The 23,512-nt window shown below is 40.9% G+C and overlaps 2 protein-coding genes across 2 annotated transcripts; one reads left to right on the top strand and one right to left on the bottom strand.

The window, feature by feature from the left end:
• Positions 1-1,269: 1,269 nt before the first annotated feature.
• On the bottom strand, positions 1,270-10,212 carry LOC136582095 (solute carrier family 22 member 20-like). Its single transcript, XM_066582889.1, has 11 exons — positions 10,118-10,212; positions 9,108-9,527; positions 8,639-8,742; positions 8,174-8,328; positions 7,605-7,773; positions 5,669-5,792; positions 4,890-5,005; positions 4,171-4,385; positions 3,860-3,968; positions 2,961-3,167; positions 1,270-2,460 (listed from the first exon to the last, which is right to left on the bottom strand). Exons 2-11 carry the CDS (start codon positions 9,489-9,491, stop codon positions 2,367-2,369), a joined length of 1,677 nt encoding a protein of 558 aa, XP_066438986.1. The 5' UTR covers positions 9,492-9,527; positions 10,118-10,212; the 3' UTR covers positions 1,270-2,366.
• A 2,827-nt stretch (positions 10,213-13,039) lies between these two features.
• On the top strand, positions 13,040-19,341 carry LOC136582097 (solute carrier family 22 member 20-like). Its single transcript, XM_066582891.1, has 9 exons — positions 13,040-13,458; positions 13,796-13,899; positions 14,197-14,351; positions 16,300-16,468; positions 17,013-17,136; positions 17,248-17,363; positions 17,878-18,092; positions 18,295-18,403; positions 19,131-19,341. Exons 1-9 carry the CDS (start codon positions 13,075-13,077, stop codon positions 19,339-19,341), a joined length of 1,587 nt encoding a protein of 528 aa, XP_066438988.1. The 5' UTR covers positions 13,040-13,074.
• Positions 19,342-23,512: the final 4,171 nt, after the last annotated feature.

The following is a 23,512-nucleotide window of genomic DNA, read 5'->3' as shown; positions in this document are numbered from 1 at the left end:
TCGTGTAGCTCCGCCCCGTCATGTGTGCCGATTCCAGCCAATCAGGAGGCTGGAATCGGCACACGTCATGGGGCGGAGCTACGCGATGACGCATAAAAGGGGGCGGAGCCAGAACGCCGCTGCTGCCGAATCGAGCCGAAGGCAGAAGACCCTTCTGCGCAAGCGCGTCTAATCCGGCGATTAGACACTGAAGTTAGACGGAGCCATGGAGACGGGGACGCCAGCGCAGGGAAGGTAAGTGAATAACTTCTGTATGGCTCATATTTAATGCACGATGTATATTACAAAGTGCATTAATATGGCCATACAGAAGTGTATAACCCCACTTGCTTTCGCGAGACAACCCCTTTAAGACAAGATGACCTCCTAGGGCTTCATCTATGCAACAGCCGCTGCAGAGATATTTGTCTGTGCCCCTCCTATTGTTCTCTGCTGTGCCTCAGCATGAAGAAACAGCCACACTTACAGCTGGTTCCACTCCCAAGTCTCTTTAAGAGCGGCCTCCACCAATTCTGCCGCCCTCCTCCTTAAACTTTGTCACACTCTTCAGCAAGATGGCGCCCGCCTATCTATATCCCCTCTCCTAGCTCTCCCTTTCTCTGATGCACTGGCCGCAGCACATACAGGTGTTGGGCTTAGCCCTCTGCATTGTCCTTACATGGGGCCGCTTTTCACAGTGATGAAGCGCTAGCCACATCACTCCTGCATCACTGAAGAGGCGGAGCCTCAACTTCTTGACTCTTGGAGTGCCCAGACTCCTCTCTTACCTGGCTGCTCTCCTGGCAAGTGGCATGGCTCAGCACAGCTGTCATAGCAGCAGCCGCCGATGAGTCTTAGTGTATGGAGGGAGCGAGGAGAGCTCCCTCAACCTTGTTCCATTAGTACGCTCATATTTTTACATATTTGCATGTCATTTGCTTTCACCCATTTATAATTCAGTGTACATTCCCAAATAAAGTAAATAACCCTTTCAAATCCACTGTCTGACGTCTGAAGAGATTCTGATTGAAGGCTGTATAGCTCCGATGTCGGAAGATGTCCGGCAGGGTATTCTTACTGTAGATTACTGGCTGCTCTGTTGTTGGGGGCCTCTCCAGCATGTCCAATACCACAGTACTGGTTCTAGCCAGCAGATGGCGCCATTGTATAATGACAGAAAGAGAGAACCCCCTAGGAAACCCTGAATCCAAAATTGGATTGCAAAGGGTTAAATCATAAAGAAAATAACACGATGATTTGCCTAACCAAAAAATACCCAACAACTTGAGATATAAAAATAAGCACTTTATTTAATATTTAATATACATTGCACTGAGGAAATAATGCTCACCCCCCCTCACATATTGTACAATTACATAGATACTATACATAGCTTGTACATTGTGAATATCAGTGAGACACATTAAACAGGAGTGTGAACTCTTCATCTAAAAATATAACTATAGATCAATTTTTTACTACCTCCCTTTCCTGTACAGATAGCAGCGATACTTCCTATTAATGGGACATATTGTTCATAATTTACCATGCACCTTCGTTCTGGTCTCCCACAAGTCTATGCTCTGCAGTACTCTTTACGTGAGAGGGACATATAAATTGCTCATCCTGGGACTCCTGCTTCATGAATACAACATCACAACTACAGACTCTCCAGGACTGTTGTGACACGTATACAAGAACAGTAGGAGGGATGTAATTCACAACAATAAAAAAGTATATATTATACATAGAGCCTGTGGGAAGCTGAGTGACAACTCCGACGTGCTCCGAAATGGGTGCCATTAGTGCCATATTTGTTGGACTGCGATCACTCTTGGCTTCACACAACTGTTACTGCCCTTTTAGTAAAACTATTGTTGTGTGCAGAGAAACAACATATTGTACTTTTAGTGTTACTTCAGTAAATACACCACATTAATATTATATGATATGTATATATCGCTATATATGGTTTGTAATGTATATCTCAGTATATCCCAAGTATACAGATATTACTGTATTTGTACTGGGCCCAACATGATTGAATAAAACTGGTGTATTATCCAACGGCTTGTTCCATATAAAGTCTGTAATAATTGTATAGACATCTCTGTAGGCTTTAGTTTTTCCAGAATGATCTAGTAGTATATAACCAAGGCAACATTCTGCAATGGTGTCACTGTTCTTCAGTATGCAATATCTATGTGTATTTAGGATAGTCCATAACCCATATAGCCTTGTCCTTGAGATGGATTAGTTGTGAAGGCTCATCATGAGTGTTGAGCACTTGATGCCGTCTTAATATAAGAGCTGATGCATAAGGCCGTCCTGAGTCCGCGTGATACAAGACATGATGTATACCAAAGTCTGTGAAGTATTGAAAGTTGTCATATTGTCTCTTTGAAGGTGTCTGGTTTCTTGTTAAGTAATTCAATCTCTAATTTCACTTCATCTTCTTTTATCCAAATCTTTTTTAGCCTCCTGAAGATGGAACATAAAAATTGATAAATAATGGAGTCCAGATAATGATCTGGTCTGAAGCACATGTGTACAAAACCCAAATGGCTGTGTACCAAAAGGATTTTCCATTACTAGGTTTTGTCCTTCCCCTTAAAAAGTATGTGTGGTGTAGTAGAAAGCAGAAATATCTTGGACAACCCCTGTTAACTACATTCTAGGTGGTCCTGCTACTGGGATCCCCCAGCAATAACTCAGAAGGAAGTGACTGTATTTTGGTTCTGCAATTAATACTCCAGACTGAGACAGACTATGAATGGTCACCATGTATTACTACATAATATATGTGTGTCTGGCCACAACTAACCCCAGTGAAATGAGGCTGATCACTGGGAGTTTGGGGGTCTGGGCCTGGGCCGATAAGCTTAGTGCCATGGAGGCTTTCTGGAGGCGAGAGCCTGACCCAACTTTTTGGCAGCCATTATTCTATAAAAAAATGTTGTCTCATAGAATACTGTACTCACTTTTCTTCCACCTCTTTAATGGTGTCCAGTAGAGGCCTATTGCGAGTCTCAGTCAGCAGACAAATAGCAGCAATACCAGATAAAACAGGGGCGGTGCCAAAGATGACAGCTGGCAGAATTGGGATGTGATCTCCAATTAAATGAATCACTGGTGCAACTACAGATCCAACTCTAGCATTCATGTCTGAGAAGCCCATACCTGTTTGCCTGTAATACAGAAGGAACAAGATAAATGATCTGATCTATGCAGAGATTTGACTGCACAGATTCATAAATAACAGTGGCCTTTATCATATGGTTCAATTTACTAAACTTCTAATGACGCTTATTTGGTAACCAATAATCACGAAGAGGGCTGTTGTCAGCAAGAAGAGTGGGTGTACATAATAGACACCGGCCACCACTGTCCTTGTCATATACTGGTTCACCTCACCATAAATCCCTCATAACTAATGGCCTTCTATATAGTAACTGGAGATAGTGAGCCCTGTGCAGTTTCCCACCACCTAGTAGGCAAATGGATTGGTCTAAACTGTGCGAGAGCCCCATATCAGCAACAGGGTAAGAGAGCTGCTACTATTGTAATAACTCTTGGTTTAGAGGTATAGATATAGGGGGACAGAGGTAGCAGTTGCACCCAAGAACTGGTGTCTGAAGGAGCCCAGAAGCTACTGAACAGAAGCTTCAGGTTATGTCTCTTCTGCTTATGCTATCTAGACATGATGCTCTCTGAACTGTAAAGACTCGTCATTAGAGAATATTAAGATTTTTTCAACCATTATGATAAACAATCAGCCAACTGATAAATGCTCAATAGGAGCATTTATTTCCATCCTCAGAACCTCTAACTGCTTCTTTCTTCCTCCATATTCCCCAATGTAATTATCAGCAGGGCTCACCTTATTTCAGTAGGGAAGAGTTCTCCAGAATACAGATAAGCGCACATAAAAGCCGAGGCGCAGAACCCTTTCCCCAAAGCAGCCAAGGCTGTTCTCAGGGCTCGCATGTCTGCAATGACAAAACAGGAGTGAACCAACCATGATACATCTGCCTTATGCCACAGAAGTGGAGGAAATAAACTGAAATCTTACATTTGCATTCAAAATAACAAGAATTTAATTGAATTGTCTGTATGCAGTTATGTTCATGTAATACATACATATAACAGACAGAATTAAGATCGGGCTTTTGATTCTTATGTTCAACCTACCTATTGGTACAAAGATATTAGCAATAATCATGGAACCCGCAAGGATGAGGAAAGTGCCCTGTGTCACCCTTCTCCCTATGTAGCTCATTGTCAAAGCCGCCACAAACTTGGCTGGGACATCAATGGCGCCAAAGCAGAACTGTACGAGGTAGATGCTGATTCCAAACTTCTGCAGGTCCATAGCGAGCCCATAGTAAGCAAAACTTGTAGAAAACCTGAAGGTATCGAGAAATGTAGATTGTTAGATGATATAGCATTCTTGTTGTCATTTATCTAAATGCTTTTTTACTGCTGGTCACGGATTATAATGAATCCCATTACACGCGGATCACCATCACATGCCTTATATTAGACAGGTCTCCGGTTTTTACTTCTGCAATAAATCACTGCATTTCTTACCCTCACATTTTTCATTCCTAAATTTTTCAGATTTCTTTAAAACACAGGTATATATGTGGTGATTGCCATAAAATACAAGGTCTTTAGGTGGAAAAGTTATTAGATAAATGTTGGCTGAAATCACCAATTTTGGCAGAATAGACTGACAATCTAATGAACGAGGGCAGCTCAGCTGTCCCCTTATATATGTTGTCAAGGGGAAAGAAGAAATCTAATCCATTGTTTTCCCAGTGGACAATTATTGACCGGGTAGTGATCCCCTTATGATTTATGACCCGGTCTCTAATTAAATAATGTAACAGTGATGACAAGTAACTCACCAGACCATCATCAGACATCCTGTGATCCGTCTCATTCCGGGGGTTCGGATAAGATCCAGTATGGTGTGAGAGGATTTTCGGTTGGAAATTTCATTTTGCATTTGTGAAATCACCTCCTGTAAGTATAAAAGTACAACATGAAGTACAGAAGCCAGAAGTACAGAAGTCTGCATACATGTAATAGGGACATTGCCGTATGACTACAAAGAAAAGGGGCTTAACATTACAATTTGTAGTAATGTAGTTTACATTTATTTCTAGGAGCTTTTATCTTAGATCTTAAGAGGAGACGTCATCCTTTAAAGGAAACAAATGTAACACATTTGAAATAAAATCAAAGTGAAGCCCTAAATTCTGCCAAAGCACTGGGATGCAGTCTACAAAGGGACGCAATCACTGGCCCTTCATCAACTACCAGTCATTACACAAGTGCAGTACCAGCAATATGCAGTATCCACATAATACTGCCATACAGTGTTCATATAATAGTGCCATCAATGTCCTTGTAAAACCACCACATTGAACTCAAAGCACCATAAAATGCCCAAGTAATAATAGCACATTATAGTGTCTAATAACAGTGCTATACAGTGCCAAAATAATACCATCACTGAGTGCTAAAGGCTTTTCTAAGGGGTGGTGGAGCTGTAGTGATTCCATGCCCTTCCTACAATGCTGCCCAGGCTCTCACCAGTAAAATTAGGTAAAACAGGATTTCCTTATTAGCCGTTTATAACCTATACACAATAATTGGAATTTTAATATATTTTTTTCATCACCTCTTTTGTCAGTTTAAGTCCTTCCTCCAGTTTGCCGTTCATTTTTGCCACACGACGCAGGTTGGTTAAGGCTTGGTCTGTCTTTCCATTTAAAATAAGCCACCGGCCAGACTCTTGTAAAAACCTGCGTTCACAAACAGAATCTATTAGATGGATCTCTGCTGCCGTCATAATTCTCAACCACGAAAAGCCGTAAATAACACTTATGTCACCGCAGTGTGCAGCGAACATCAATGTGCCCCTACATTATAACAGAATCATCCAATTGTAGCAAATAACCTTGAGGCCAGTTTCACACTGCCAAGACATTAGCGGGAGATTTGTGCGTTGTAGGATGCACAAATCTTGCACGAATATGAACCCTATTCTTTTGGATGGGGTCATATACATGAGCGTTTTTTCCCCCACATCGCATTGTGGTGCAGGAAAATATTGTGGCATGTCCTATCTTTGGGCTTTTCCTCAGAATGCCTCGCCCATTGCTTGTAATGGGATCGGGAAAAATAGTGCACAGTGTGTGAGGTGCACATGATGCAAGGTTTCCCATTGAAAAAAATGGGATACTTGCTAATCCTCTTTCAGCCGCGCCGGAGAAGCACTACTTCCCTGAAGTGATACAAGGCCTTTTTTGACACTAAAACACCTTGCATCCGCTGGGAAATCGCACGTTCCTAAGCACGATATCAGGACGAGTTTCACAGCCCGATATCACTCTCGCCCGTGTGAAATTAGCCTCAGGTATGTTTTTTCTTAACAATTTAGTTGACAGTCAATGTTATGGATCCATAAAGGGTGTCAACAATAATTCAACCACTCCAACCTGAATTTAGGGGTCCAAGCGATGATCTAACAGAAAAACATTTTCCTATGTCTCAAAATTTATTGTGAAATGTGGCTAAAAGTGTCAGAATCCAAAGTAGCAATAAAATACAACCGTAAAGAAAAATAAAATGAATACTAGAAAACATTTGTATGACGTCTAATGGTAATTCATAAAGAGATAGATATAAATACCTAAAGTTATCAATAAAGTAGCAGCACTAGCTGTAGTAGTAGTAATAGTAACAGTAGTAGCACTAGCTGTAGTAGTAGTAACAGTAGTAGCTGTAGTAGTAGTAACAGTGGTAGCACTAGCTGTAGTAGTAGTAACAGTAGTATTAGGATTAGTAGTAACAGTAGTAGTTCTAGTAATCTAGTAGTAGTAAAAGTAGTAGCTGTAGTAGTAGTAGTAACAGTAGTAGCACTATCTGTAGTAGTCATAATGGTAATAGTAGTAGCATTAGCTATAGTAGTAATAACAGTAGCAGTAGGACTAGTAGTAACAGTAGAAGATCTAGTAATCTAGCAGTAGTAACAGTAGTAACTGTAGTAGTAGTAACAGTAGTAGCACTATCTGTAGTAGTAATAATAGTAATAGTAGTAACATTAGCTATAGTAGTAGTAACAGTTGTAGTAGGACTAGTAGTAGATCTAGTAATCTAGTAGTAGTAACAGTAGTAGCTGTCGTAGTAGCAGTAGGATTAGTAATAACAGTGGTAGTAGTAAGAGTAGTAGCAGTAGCTGTACTAGTAGTAACAGAAGTAGTAGAATTAGCTGTAGTAATAGTAACAGTAGTAATAATAGTAGTAGTAGTAGCAATAGTAGCAGTAGCTTATGTAAATATTGTATAAAGCTTATGTTGATATTACATAAGTTGATAAATGAATATATGAAAAACAAGCTAGCAGGGATATGTTGATGTGAAGATATCTGTAATCATCCCTACGGCCCCCAACCACATACCATTTGGCTGTGAGTATTACATATAAAGGAGGATCATATAATATGTTTTATGTTTTTTGCATTTTCTTATGTCATTACATAAGAAGGATAGAAAAATTGCAAAAAATCTACATAGTAAAAAAGTTTGATAATTTTGGAAGTAAGAAGTACTTACCATGAATATATAAAGAAAAGGTAGAAAGGGGCAGTGACAGAGAACTGCAGCCAGCGCCAGTCACGAATTGCATATGCCAGTCCTGACAGCACCATCTGACCCGAAGTGAAGACGTAACCAATGAAAGTTCCTGCCAGTGTGCGCCCTTTGACTGGCATCCATTCTAACACTGCCAACATAAAGTAAACCCAAGAAATGAGAATATTATCCGGATTATATGTATTTATATATGTATTTTTCTATATGGTGTTTCCAAGTTTTCTACTCACTTTGTCTATTTATATGTTCTTCATATTGCTGCTGAGTTTACAAGTGTTTCATTATTGTATGTATGGCTGGACAAGGGCTACAAAACCTCTCTGTGACTTTTGAATCAATTTCCTTGCTTCACCTTAACATTAAGATCTATCAGGATGGTATATCATTTATGTGATAGTACAGTACTTGCCCTATAGTAATGGTGTATTGAGGGTATTTAATCTATAGTGATGGCATAGATCAGGTATATGATTTCTGTGGTGGTACTACAATGGATTACAGTAGTAAACAGCATAGACAATAGCACTCACTTAGGCACAGTGTGTTGAGTAAGACGCTGGAGAAGGTCATGCCACTGATGAGTCTGAAGAACACGTAGCAAGGGAAACTGGGTAGGAAAGCAACAAGAGACCCGGCTACTGACATCTGCATGTATGACCAGATCAGGACTGTTCTACGGCCAAACCTAAAAGTAGAGCGGAAAAAGTCAAAGAATGAAAATTATACTGCGAATAGAAGTATAATTTCCCTTGCGAACAAGGGAAATAGAAATGAAAACCACAAGACCTATTGGTGGGTTGGCTCTATGCAGCTAGTTGGCGTCTTTCTTTGTACGGCTATTAGATATAAATATACATCTACTTCAGGGTGAGTATGTAGTCATCAAGGCCAATGAATTATATTCATTGTATCTTTAGCCACAGGCATTGACTGCACAAGTTAGGTATAACTAGTAGAAGGGCCACATTGTTAACATGTTGAAAAATGAAATTTACCTGTCTGAAATGCCTCCAAAAATAGCTCCTCCGAGTAAAACCCCCACCATGTACACCGACTGTGCCATCTGCTTCATGGGGCGCAGGTCACATATCAGATCCCACTGCAAAATAAAAGGTAAAATAGCAGGGATGCTGTTTAGGAGATTTGCCTACTTATGGTTGTATTGGACTATCTACATAGCAGTTTCTTGGAGTAAATACATTGAAAAATATGGTTTCAGGAGGGAACATCATATTTATAATGCTAACATTGTTTTTAAGCTGTGGAATATAAGAATCTGGCACTGGCACACCACTCTGATAGTGAAACAGTACATATATATATAGATCTCAACACCATTGTGTTTTTAAAGTAAGAGAAATGTAAAGTTTCTAGTAAAGTAAAGGAAAAGAAAACACAAATCTTTCCAAATCTGGATTTGAAGCAAGAGCTACATATAAAGTGACTGACAACATGGAATCTTACCTCCGTGATAATAGAGGACCTTATAACACTCTTGTCGTAGACCCATCCATCAACACATGGTTCTGTTTCTATCTCGGTGATATTTGCGAGAGTACCATTGACATTAAGAAAGCTCCATTGGGGCTCCTTGAATCTCTGGCATCTTGCTGGCAGACCTCTCTCATCCGTGGGCACGGTTACCCTCAAGAGATCGTGATAGGATAAACCTTCCGTTCCATTAAGACCAGGTTTCGGCTCACAGTGGTGGCCTGGGAAAGCAGCAGTGAAGTTCTGTAGGAAGTTGTGGCAGGCCACCATACAGACAGGAAACGCCAAGAGTAAACTATGGAGTATCTGGAAAGTGCCAACACCACCGATTCGATCGAGTAGATTTGCAAATGTCATGTTGTAGGTCTATGTTGTGAAGCAGGATCGGAAGGACTGAATAACAAAAAGATAAAGAAATACTTAATAAGTACATCCCACTTCAAAATGAAGTATTAAAATGCAGAAACGTTATAATGACAATGTAACATATAACCTTTTTCCATTTTCTTTCCTGTAAACCTATGTGTTATTCCTGCAAGCTCTGTGAGCATTACTATACCAGTAGAAGCAATAGCATAGCTGCTATGGGACTCCATTAATATAGCTATGTTAATTATAATAGTGAAAATATGGCAGTAAGTGTATGCAACTTATAGGTTCTCCTTTGTGCATAAGTTATCAAGTATGACACTACTATCCAACCTGCTGTAATGCTGCTCTTAGGGCCTCTGATACCATAGGATGCCATATACCAAAAAATTGAGCTCTTCTTCTGTAGAGGCCATGTAATGGTCTGTGGGCTTTGTGGAGCCCTACTTGTCATATATAAGATGTATATATTGTTTTCTTCTCATGTGATCGGTCAATATGACAAGCAGAACAGTGATAGGTGAGATAAAAAGTTAATCAGATAAGAGTATACTAAGTCATACTGATGGTCCCTACTGATAAAGTTCAATATAACGATGTGTCTATATGCTCACCTGGTAGATTGACAGCTGGTCCGGCAGATGATTGGTGAAGGTAAGGATGTTACAAGGCTTTGGCTACAATTCCACTCTCGCCTCCAGCTGGGAGTAGTGTAGTGCATCCTATAATTCTTGCAGGTAGCTGGTTCCCTTATATACAGTTTACACCTTGAAGAAAAAACATGTTGATGAGGTTAATGAGTCACTCAAATTCTAAGAAAATAGTTGGAGGTGGAATTCAGGATAGAAAGTTCATCATTATCACTTTAGTAAAGTTTAATCTCTTAGTATCCTGAATTCACATGTATGTTCACGTGTTGGATATGGTGCAGACATTTCTGAGAATATTCTTTTCAACTAAATGAGGCTTCCAGAAATCCATGGACATGGAGTAGGTGAACACCATTTAGTTGGAGGCAATCACATTTCTATGCTAAGCTCTGCCCCGGCCAGGAGAGCAGCCAGGTGAGAGAGGAGTGTGGGCGCTCCAAGCCCCAAAGAGAAGATGTCCCCCCTCCTCAGTGATACAGTGGTGTGTGGCTAGGGCTTCACTGCTGTAAAAAGTGGCACCATATAGGGACAGTGCAGAGGGCTGAGACCAGTGCTGTAAGTGACACGGCGAGTGCATCACAGAAAAGGGGAGCTAGATGAGGGGAAATAAATAGGTGGCACCATGTTTGTGTAGAGTGTGACGCAGCAGAAGTGGTGGAGGCCGCTCTAAAAAAGACTTGGAAGTGGCCCCAGCTGTGAGTGCGGCTGTTTCTTTATGCTGAGGAGCAGCAGAGACCAATAGGAGAGTCAGAGAGAAATGTCTCTGCAGCGGCTGCTGCATAGCTGAAGCCCTGAGAGGTAATTTTGGCTGAACAATTGGAGGCTGGTGAATTAGGAGAGTCCAGACAGCTAAAGGGCCGAAGGTAAAACGTGCATGCTGGGAGAAGAAGTCTTCCTTTCCGCCACCGTCTTGAGTCAGAGATGAGATGGCTGTGTAAAGGCCTGTTCAGTGACCACTATGCAGATGAAGATGGAGGAGATCAGTAAGGTCCAGACCATGAGAGAGAGCCAGAGTCTTGAGACAACTCAAGTGTCCAAGTTTCACTGTCCAAGAGGAGAATCAAGTGGGCCCTTGTTCTGAAAAGAAGCAGTGTGAATTAAGTTATGGCCGAAGCTACTAAGTGTCCAAAAGCATGACACAGCTTAGTTAGTAAGCTGGAATAGTGTTCATGCCAGCTTGTGAATACTGAAGCCTGCAAGGAAAATGGGACACAAGTTACAGAGACTGCTGAGAAAGTGTTGCAGTGCTTTTGACTGGACAGAAGGGAAACCAGATGTGTCCCGAATGCTGCCCTGTACAGAACTGATTGAGAGCTTCTTTCCAAAAATGCTGCGTTCAGATGTTATGTTGAAGTCTATATTAATTTATTGAAAAGCCTGCATACACTGCTTTTTATGGTGTTTTTTAGCATCGGTATGAAGGAACAAGATAAAAAATTACCACCAAAACTGCTTTTAAAAAACGGTACAGAAAATACTTAAAATTCATGGCATTATTTTACAAGCATTTAAAACTTTTGAAAAAAAGTGTGTTTGTGAAGAAGCCTTAAATGGGTATTTCCACCAATGTATGTCATGGGAGTCCCATGGGGTTATTTTAGACTAATCAGTAAGTTATGACATATCCTAAAAGATCATAACATATTATGCTAGAAAAAGACACGACATTGCTTACTGCTTGAAGAAACAAGAATAGCAGATAAGGTAATATTACTGGAGGACCCATTTCAATTGCATTGGTGGTCAGTGGTCACCTCTGTGATTTTGAAAATTGGATCTACCACTAACTTTCTATCTTGAATTCCACCTCAAACTAGTTTCTTGATGACTCATTAATTAAGTAAATCTATCTATCTATCTATCTCATATCTATCTATCTATCTATCTATCTCATATCTATCTATCTATATATCTATCTATGGTATATTCATGAATGGCAGAATTGTTGCAGAAAGTTTACAACGGAAAAATGTCATTGCATAAACTGAATGGGTCCATGGATTTCTGGGAGCCTCATTCACATTATTCACAATATTCTCAGAAATGTCTGCACCTTATCCAACACGTGAACATACATGTGAATTCAGGATCCTAAGAGATTAAACTTTACTAAAGTGATAATGATGAACTTTCTATCCTGAATTCCACCTCATACTAGTTTCTTAGAATTCAGGTGACTCATTAACCTCACTAACACAGTTTATTCTTCAAGGTGTAAACTGTATATAAGGGAACGAGCTACCTGCAAGATTTATAGGATGCACAACTCCTATCTGGAAGCACAAGTGGAATTGTAGCCAAAGCCTTGTAACATCCTTACCTTCACCAATCATCTGACGGAACAGCTGTCAATCTACCAGGTGAGCATATAGACACATCATTATATTGTATTGTACCAATAGCGTCTATCAGTATGACTTGGTATACTCTTAACTGATTGACTTTCTATCGGATCTATCACTGTCCTGCTTGACTTATTGGCCAATCACATGACAAGAACGAATCCTAAAACAGAAAGTAATATATACATCTTTTATATGACAAGTAGGGCTTTACAGAGATTAACAGAGTCCCTAAACCATTACGCGGCCTCTACAGCAATACTGCTCCATTTTTTTGTAGATGGCTTTTGGGGTTTTTATTACATCAGAGCCCCTAAGAGTTTGGATAGTAGTGTTATATTTGATACCTTATGCACAAAGGAGAAATACAATTAGCAGAAACCTACCACTATATGCTCCTTACTATAATTAACATAGCTATATTTGTGGAAAGTGGAAAACAATATATATTTTATAATGTCACTATAACTTTTCTGCGTTTTAATACTTTATTTTGAAGTGGGATGTATCCATTAAGTATTTCTTTATCTTTTGGTAGTTCAATCCTTCCGATCCTGCTTCACAACATAGACCTACAACATGACATTTGCAAATCTACTCGATCGAATCGGTGGTGTTGGCACTTTCCAGATACTCCATAGTTTACTCTTGGCGTTTCCTGTCTGTATGGTGGCCTGCCACAACTTCCTACAGAACTTCACTGCTGCTTTCCCAGCCCACCACTGTGAGCCGAAACCTGGTCTTAATGGAATGGAAGGTTTATCCTACCAGGATCTCTTGAGGGTAACTGTGCCCACGGATGAGAGAGGTCTGCCAGCAAGATGCCAGAGATTCAAGGAGCCCCAATGGAGCTTTCTTAATTTCAATGGTACTCTCGCAAATATCACTGAGATAGAAACAGAACCATGCGTTGATGGATGGGTCTATGACAAGAGTGTTATAAGGTCCTCTATCATCACGGAGGTAAGATTCCATGTTGTCAGTCACTTTATATGTAGCTCTTGCTTCAAATCCAGATTTACCAATATTTGTGTTTTCTTTATGTTGTTTGCTAGAAACTTTAAATTTCTCTTACTTTATAAACACAACGGTGTTGATTTATACATACTGTTTCACCATCAGAGTGGTGTGCCAGATTCTTATATACCACAGACTAAAAACAATTTTAACAATATCATAAATATGAAGTTCCCTCCTGAAACCATATTTTTCAATGTATTTACCCCAGAAACTGCTATAACCCAATACAACCATAAGTAGGCAAATCTCCTAAACAGCATTTTACTTTTTATTTTTGTAGTGGGATCTGATATGTGACCTGCGCCCCATGAAGCAGATGGCACAGTCGGTGTACATGGTGGGGGTTTTACTCGGAGGAGCTATTTTTGGAGGCATTTCAGACAGGTAAATTTAAATTTTTAAACATGTTAACAATGTGGCCCTTCTATTAGTTATACTTAACTTGTGCAGTCAAGGCCTGTGGCTAAAGATACAATGAATATAATTAATTAGTGACTACATACTCACCCTGAAGTAGATGTATATTTACATCTAATAGCCATACAAAGAAAGACGCCAACTAGCTGCATAGAGCCAACCCACCAATAGGTCTTGTAGTTTTCATTTCTATTTCCCTTGTTATAGTTTGTCCCTATTTGCAGTATAATTTTCACTCTTTGACTTTTTCCACTCTACTTTTAGGTTTGGCCGTAGAACAGTCCTGATCTGGTCATATATGCAAATGTCAGTAGCTGGGTCTCTTGTTGCTTTCCTACCCAGTTTCCCTTGCTACGTGTTCTTCAGACTGATCAGTGGCATGACCTTCTCCAGCGTCTTACTCAACACACTGTGCCTAAGTAAGTGGTATTGTCTATGCTATTTACTACTGTAATCCATTGTAGTACCACCACAGAAATCATATACCTGATCTATGCCATCACTATAGATTAAATACCCTCAATACACCATTACTATAGGGCAAGTACTGTACTATCACATAAATGATATACCATCCTGATAGATCTTAAAGGGGTTGTCCCGCGCCGAAACGGGTTTTTTTTTTTTCAACCCCCCCCCCCGTTCGGCGCGAGACAACCCCGATGCAGGGACGTACAGAAAGCTTACCGGAGCGCTTACCTTAATCCCCGCGCTCCGGTGACTTCTATACTTACCTGTGAAGATGGCCGCCGGAATCCTCTTCCTCCATGGACCGCAGCTCTTCTGTGCGGTCCATTGCCGATTCCAGCCTCCTGATTGGCTGGAATCGGCATGTGACGGGGCGGAGCTACACGGAGCCGGCATCCTGCACGAAAGGCTCCATAGAAGAAAGCAGAAGACCCGGACTGCGCAAGCGCGGCTAATTTGGCCATCGGAGGGCGAAAATTAGTCGGCACCATGGAGACGAGGACGCCAGCAACGGAGCAGGTAAGTATAAAACTTTTGATAACTTCTGTATGGCTCATAATTAATGCACAATGTATATTACAAAGTGCATTAATATGGCCATACAGAAGTGTATAGACCCACTTGCTGCCGCGGGACAACCCCTTTAATGTTAAGGTGAAGCAAGGAAATTGATTCAAAAGTCACAGAGAGGTTTTGTAGCCCTTGTCCAGCCATACATACAATAATGAAACACTTGTAAACTCAGCAGCAATATGAAGAACATATAAATAGACAAAGTGAGTAGAAAAGTTGCAAACATCATACACAAAAATACATATATAAATACAGTAGCTGATATACCCGGCTTCGCCCGAGTTAATTTGGTACTTGTGTTTATCTGGTGTTCACACGGAAAATCTTATGAAGTCGTGGTTACTTTAGAGATACTGAAGAAAAACATATGTTCACCATTTTGCATAGTTCTCTGCGTTACCCAGGAAACACCACGTGGAGGCAACCATGTGACGTTTCCTTTATATAAAATGACATTAGGAAGTGAGAGAATTAGATTACGTACATAAAATTTGGACACTAATTTTTTTGCGCTTAGAATTGAATCATCGAGTTGGGACCTATTAACTTTTCATATTTATGACGCAATCAATGCTTGTGCCAAATTTCATGTTTCTATGACATTGGGAAGTGAGAGATTTAGATTATGTACGTAAAATATGGATGCTAATTCTTTTGCGCATAGAATTGAATAATGGAGTGGGGACCCATTAGTTTGTCCTATTTATGACATAATCAATGCTCGTGCCAAATTTCTCGTTGCTATGACACCGGAAAGTGAGAAAATTACATTCCGCACGTAAAATTTGGACGCTAATTCTTTTGCACATAGAATTGAATAATCGAGTTGGGACCCATTAGCTTTTCCTATTTATGACATAATCAATGCTCGTGCCAAATTTCACGTTTCTATGACACCGGAAAGTGAGAAAATTAGATTCCGTACGTAAAATTTGGACGCCAATTCTTTTGCGCATAGAATTGAATAATCGAGTTTGGACCCATTAACTTTTCCTATTTATGACATAATCAATGCTCTTGCCAAATTTCACGTTTCTATGACATTGGGAAGTGAGTGATTTAGATTATGCACGTTAAATTTCGATGCCAATTCTTTTGTGCTAGAATTGAATAATCGAGTTGGGACCCAATTACTTTTCCTATTTCTGGAGATAATCTATGCTTGTGCCAAATTTCATGTTTCTACGACATCGGGAAGTTGGAGAATTTTTGGCGAGTCAGTCAGTCAGTGAGTCAGTCAGTGAGTCAGTGAGGGCTTTCAGCTTTATATATATAGATGTAATCCAGATAATATTCTCATTTCTTGGGTTTACTTTATTTTGGCAGTGTTAGAATGGATGCCAGTCAAAGGGCGCACACTGGCAGGAACTTTCATCGGTTACGTCTTCACTTCTGGTCAGATGGTGCTGTCAGGACTGGCATATGCAATTCGTGACTGGCGCTGGCTGCAGTTCTCTGTCACTGCCCCTTTCTACCTTTTCTTTATATATTCATGGTAAGTACTTCATATTTCAAACTATTGTTACTACTACTACAGCTAGTGCTACTACTTTATTGATTATTTATGATAGTTATATCTTTCTTTATGCATTACCATTAGACAGCAGACAATTCTTTTCTAGTCTTTATTTATTTTCGCTGTTGTATTTTATTGCCCCTTTTGATACAGACACTTCATACAAAATCATATGCAAAATATTTATCTAAAGTTTGCTATAATTTTTAGCCTTTTTTGCTAGAAATTTTCAAACAGAGGAGAACATTTGTGTAGAATTATCACTTAGACACCTAAATAGAGGTTGAATTATTGCAACATCTATGGCTACCCTTATGGATCCATAACATTGACTGTCAACTAAATGGTTAAGAGAAAACATACCTAAGGCTATTTGCTACAATTGGATGATTCTGTTATAATGTAGGGGCACATTGGTGTTCGCTGCTCACTGCGGTGACATAAGTGTTATTTACGGCTTTTCATGGTTGAGAATAATGACGGCAGCAGAGATCCATCTAAAAGATTATGTTTGTGAACGCAGGTTTCTACAAGAGTCTGGCCGGTGGCTTATTTTAAATGGAAAGACAGACCAAGCCTTAACCAACCTGCGCCGCGTGGCAAAAATGAACGGCAAACTGGAGGAAGGACTTAAACTGACAAAAGAGGTGATGAAAAAAAGAAATATTAAAATTCCAATTAATGTGTATAAGCCATAGACGGTTAGTATTTCTATACTTCTGGCTTCTATACTTCATGTTGTACTTTTATACTTACAGGAGGTGATTTCACAAATGCAAAATGAAATTTCCAACCGAAAATCCTCTCACACCATACTGGATCTTATCCGAACCCCCGGAATGAGACGGATCACAGGATGTCTGATGATGGTCTGGTGAGTTACTTGTCATCACTGTTAATTAGAGACCGGGTCATAAGGGGATCACTATCTGGTCAATAATTGTCCACTGGGAAAACAATGGATTAGATTTCTTCTTTCCCCTTGACAACATATATAAGGGAACAGCTGAGCTGCCCTCGTTCATTAGATTGTCAGTCTATTCTATTTATCCAATATCTTTGCCACCTTAAGACGTTGGACGTTACGGCAATCACCACATCTAGTCCGCTTTCTGGACGTCTATACCTGTGTTTTCAAAAAATCTGAAACCAGCTAGAAAAGTATAGGAACAGAGAATGTGATGGTTATTCAGGGAAATCCAAATATCAATGATTTACCGAGGAAGTATAAACCAGAGTCCTATCTCATATAAGGCATGTGATGGTGATCCGCGTGTAATGGGATTCATTATAATCCGTGACCGGCAGATGCAGCAATAAAAGCATTTAGATAAATGACAACAAGAATGCTATATCATCTAACAACCTACATTTCTCGATACCTTCAGGTTTTCTACAAGTTTTGCTTACTATGGGCTCGCTATGGACCTGCAGAAGTTTGGAATCAGCATCTACCTCGTACAGTTCTGCTTTGGTGCCATTGATGTCCCAGCCAAGTTTGTGGCGGCTTTGACAATGAGCTACATAGGGAGAAGGGTGACACAGGGCACTTTCCTCATCCTTGCGGGTTCCATGATTATTGCTAATATCTTTGTACCAATAGGTAGGTTGAACATAAGAATCAAATGCCCGATCTTAATTCTGTCTGTTATATGTATGTATTACATGAACATAACTGCATACAGACAATTCAATTAAGTTCTGGCTATTTTGAATGAAAATGTGAGATTTCAGTTTATTTCTTCCACTTCTGTGGCATAAGGCAGATGTATCATGGTTGGTTCACTGCTGTTTTGTCATTGCAGACATGCGAGCTCTGAGAACAGCGTTGGCTGCTTTGGGGAAAGGGTTCTGCGCCTCGGCTTTTATGTGTGCTTATCTGTATTCTGGAGAACTCTTCCCTACTGAAATAAGGTGAGCCCTGCTGATAATTACATCGGGGAATATGGAGGAAGAAAGAAGCCGTTAGAGGTTCTGAGCATGGAAATAAATGTTCCTACTAAGACCTAGTTAGCTGATTGTTCATCATAAATGGTGAAACAATTTTTATATTCTCTATTGATGAGTCCCTACAGTTCAATAAGCATCATTTCTGGACAGCATAGGCAGGAAAGACGTAACCTGAAGTTTCTAGCGCCCCAAAACAAAATCTGTTATAAGATCTACCATGTATCATGTATAATACTGGTGTCTTCAGGCACCAGGTCTTGGGTGCAACTGCTACCTCTGTCCCCCTATATCTATACCTCTAAACCAATAGATATTGCAATAGTAGCAGCTCTCTTACCCTGTTGCTGATATGGGGCTCTCACACAGCTAAGACCAATGCATTTGCTTACTAGCTGGTAGTAAAGTGCACAGGGCATACGATCTCCGGATACTATATAGAAGGACATTGGCTATGAGGGATTTATGGTGAGGTGAACCAACACAAGACAAGGACAGTGGTGACCGGTGTCTATTGTGTACACCCACTCTTCTTGTTGACAACAGCCATCTGCGTGATTATTGGTTACCAAATAAGCGTCATTAGAAGTTTAGTAAATTGAACCATATGATAAAGGCCACTGTTATTTATGAATCTGTGCAGTAAAATCTCTGCATAGATCAGATCATTTATCTTGTTCCTTCTGTATTACAGGCAAACAGGTATGGGCTTCTCAGACATGAATGCTAGAGTTGGATCTGTAGTTGCACCAGTGATTCATTTAATTGGAGATCACATCCCAATTCTGCCGGCTGTCATCTTTGGCACCGCTCCTGTTTTATCTGGTATTGCTGCTATTTGTCTGCTGACTGAGACTCGCAATAGGCCTCTACTGGACACCATTAAAGAGGTGGAAGAAAAGTGAGTGGTCTATGGGGAGACGCTTGTCATAGAATAATGGCTGCCTAAAAGTTGGGACAGGCTCTCGCTTCTAGAAAGCCTCCATGGCACTAAGCTGATCGTCCCAGGTCCAGCTTTCCAAACTCCCAGCGATCAGCCTCATTTCACTGGGGTTAGTTGTGGCCAGACACACATATATTATGTAGTTTTACATGGTGACCATTCATAGTCTGTCTCACTCTGGAGGATTAATGGCAGAAACAAAATACAGTCACTTCCTTCTGAAATTATTGTGGGGGGATCCCAGTAGCAGGACCACCTAGAATCTAGTTAACAGGGGTTGTCCAACATATTTCTGCTTTCTACTACACTACACATACTTTTTAAGGGGAAGGACAAAACCTAGTAATGGAAAATCTTTTTGGTACACAGCCATTTGGGTTTTGTACACATGTGCTTCAGACCAGATCATTATCTGGGTTCCATTATTTATCAATTTTTTTGTTCCATCTTCAGGAGGCTAAAAAAGATTTGGATAAAAGAAGATGAAGTGAAATTGGAGATTGAATTACTTAACAAGAAACCAGACACCTTCAAAGAGACAATATGACAGCTTTCAATAGTTAACTGACTTCGGTATACATCATGTCTTGTATCACGCGGACTCAGGACGGCCTTATGCATCAGCTCTTATATTAAGACGGCATCAAGTGCCCAACACTCATGATGAGCCTCCGCAACTGAATCATCTCAAAGACAAGGCTATATGGGTTATGGACTATCCTAAATACACATAGATATTGCATACTCAAGAACAGTGACACCATTGCAGAATGTTGCCTTGGTTATATACTACTAGATCATTCTGGAAAAACTAAAACCTACAGAGATGTCTATACAATTATTACAGACTTTATATGGAACAAGCTTTTGGATAATACACCAGTTTTATTCAATGCATATTGGGCCCACAGTCCAACAAACATGGCAGCCACTAACGGCAGCTATTTTGGAGCCTGTCAGGGTGGTCACTCAGCTTCCCACAGCCTCTATATAGAATATGTGCTTTAATTGTTGTGACTTATATCCCTCCTACTGTTCTTGTATAAGTGTCACAATAGTCCAGGAGAGTCTATAGTTGTGACGTTGTATTCATGAAGCAATTTTATAGGTTCCCTCCATGTAAAGAGAGTACTGCAGAGTGTAGACTTGTAGGAGACCAGAATAAAGGTAAATGTAAATAGTAAATTCTGAACAATGTGTCCCATCGATGGGAAGTATCACTGCTATCGGTACAGCAAGCTAATGAGGCCTTTCTGGAAAGTGACATAGTGAAAAATGTATCTATATTTTTAAATGAAGAGTTCACACTCCTGTTTAATGTGTCTCATTGATATTCACAATGTACAAGCTATGTATAGTATCTATGTAATTGTACAATATGTGAGGAGGGTGAGCATTATTTCCTTGGTGTAATATATATTAAAAATTAAATAAAGTGCTTTTTTTTACATTTTACATTTCGTTGGTTTTTGTTTTTTTATATGGCAAATCATCATGTTATTTTCTTTAAGATTTATTTAGCACAGGAGGAGCAGAAATACTACAGATATGTGCTATAAAGCAACACATAAGGGAGCGTGCAAGCTGTATTCTTTGTGTACTGTCTTCTAAAGCAGGCGTGTCAAACTCATTTTTACCGAGGGCCACATGGGGCTTATGGTGACCTTCAAAGGGCCGATTGTAAGACTGTATAGTTAGGGCTTGTTCACACAAGCATATTTACGTACATAATAAGCAGTCAATAGAAGCCATTGATTTCAATGAGTTCTTTCACATGATGTATATTTTCACACAGCATGACCTATTTTGTTACGTACTACGCACCCCAATAGGCCATTGAAGTGAATGGGCCGCGCAAATACATGGTGAATGCGCAGGAAACCTGTGTATTCACTGCATATTTGTGCACCATTTCAGTGGGTCCATCTGCGTTCTTTTTTGCGTGCCCAAATATGCAGGCATAAGCGATTTTCAATTGCGCAAATGCACAGTGTATTTGTGCAACCGAAATACAATTACGCCCGTGTGAACGCGCCCTAATAGTGACCCCTATAGTGTGCGCCTGGCACGCTTCCTCCCTGAGTCCTCTCCTGCGGAACTGAAGAGCAGGGGACTCAGGGGAGGAGGATCCTGGCTGCACACTAACGTCAGTGTGCGCCGGGAACAGCGGTAATAGCGCGATTACCAGCGGGGAGCTGCGGCACCCCAGCTGGTAATCGCTTCAGTGGTGAGCGGCGTCGGTATGCCGCGGGCCACATAACATGAGGCAGCGGGCCGGATTCGGCCCGCGGGCTTTGTGTTTGACACGTGTTCTATAGTGTACTGTGTCTTAAGTATGTGACTTGGGATTCAGGGACTTTGGAAAAGTCACTTATATCTAATTACTGGTTATTTATTTGAAATGTTGCATACTGTATATTACTTTAATGTAATCTATGGGCCCCATTTAGAATGTGTTCCATGATTGACAATGCTGTCCAGTGTGCATCATGTATGCAGTCCTTGAACAGCCGGTCGAGGATGCATACTGTGTAACGACCCAATGAACTTACCGTAGGTATGGCCAGAGGCCTAGACTTTGTCACGGTGATGCCGCACTCTAGTTGAACACTCCGGATGATGACCCAGAAATAACGGCGACGAGTCCTGTTAGTTTAGTAATCTGAGAGTGAGCAGATTTACTAACTTTGGTATTTGGCAACAATGGGTTAAACTTTAGAATTCTCTGAAGACCTATTTTGAGTAGGTATTCAAGAATACAGTAATAACCAAGTAAGATACAGTAATGTTGAATTGATGATACTTTAACTTCAACGCTCTCTCTTATTTTCCTGAAGATTGGTCTACTAGACAATTTCCCCACTAGTGAATCCAGATGAAACAATTTAGTTAGATTTAACTGTAGGACTTTATGAAGCAGAGGGACAAGTGGCTGTATGGCTAATTCTGGCTTTAACTTCACCGGGTAGCTATAACTCACTGTTAGGGTGAAGTCACACGAACGTATATCGGCTCGGTTTTTACGCCGAGCCGATATATGTTGTCCTCGTGTGCAGGGGGGGGGGAGGATGCAAGAGCCAGGAGCAGGAACTGAGCTCCTGGCCCCCTCTCCGCCTCCTCTCCGCCCCTCTGCACTATTTGTAATGGGAAGAGGTGGGGCGGGGGCGGGGCTAAGTTTTGAGAATTAGCCCTGCCCCCATCCCACCTTTTCTCATTGCAAATAGTGCAGAGGGGCTGAGAAGAGGCAAAGAGGGGGGCGGGAGCTCAGTTCCTGCACTTGGCTCTTCCATCCCCCCCCCCCCCCCTGCACACGAGGACAATGTATATCGGCTCGGCGTGAGAACCGAGCCGATATACGTTCGTGTGACTTCACCCTTAGAGGAAGATGGACCTCTGAAAGAATCTTCTGTGTTCTCTGCTGTAAAATGCCAAGGGAGCGGGTTGTTCACCACACTCTACCTTAGGAAAATGTTAACCGCTGAAATACTCCTCCTCGCCGACTACGGAACTGCAACCTCTCCTCACTTGCTCCTGGCTAAGTCTGACTAACTGCTCAGCATCACTTCCTTTTATAATCTCTCTCTCTTCTGCACGCTTGCATAGGGGCCTCTATCTTTGCTTTCCACCGTTGGGCTCAGCACCAGTATGATTAAACCTGACTGTCAGCCAATGAGGACCAGCTGACATCAGGGTTGAGCTCTATTGCTCAGAGCAGAAGGTGAGATACAGGGTCTCTCCCACAGATGTCACCTTCAGGATCCAGGGATGGCATCCAGACAGGTGAGACAGGACAAGTGTATTGTGAGTGTTCTGTAGCACCTGCTGAGCCACTACAACTGCTGTACAAGATGTGAGCGTGTTGCGCATTTGGAAGCCCGCATCCTGGATCTAAATGAGCAGCTTGTAACACTGAAATCCATTGTGATCCTGTGATTACCTGGAATCCTTGGATCCGGATTCCTGTTAGTGGCGTGCATATTTATATGCAGTCCTGCTTCATTGCAAGATTTCAAAAGAGTGCTGCTCGTGCTTACTATTTGGAGTGATCATGAAAAGGAGTTTGTTGCTCACTGAGCGGGCACTCGCTGGGGTAGATGTGTGGGTGCATAGTAGTTTGGAAGTGCAGGATGATT

This window comes from Eleutherodactylus coqui, chromosome 11, assembly GCF_035609145.1.
Source record: "Eleutherodactylus coqui strain aEleCoq1 chromosome 11, aEleCoq1.hap1, whole genome shotgun sequence".
Lineage (NCBI taxonomy): Eukaryota > Metazoa > Chordata > Amphibia > Anura > Eleutherodactylidae > Eleutherodactylus > Eleutherodactylus coqui.
The sequence above is the reverse complement of the archived record's forward strand: the minus strand, read 5'-3'. Positions and strand labels throughout refer to the sequence as shown.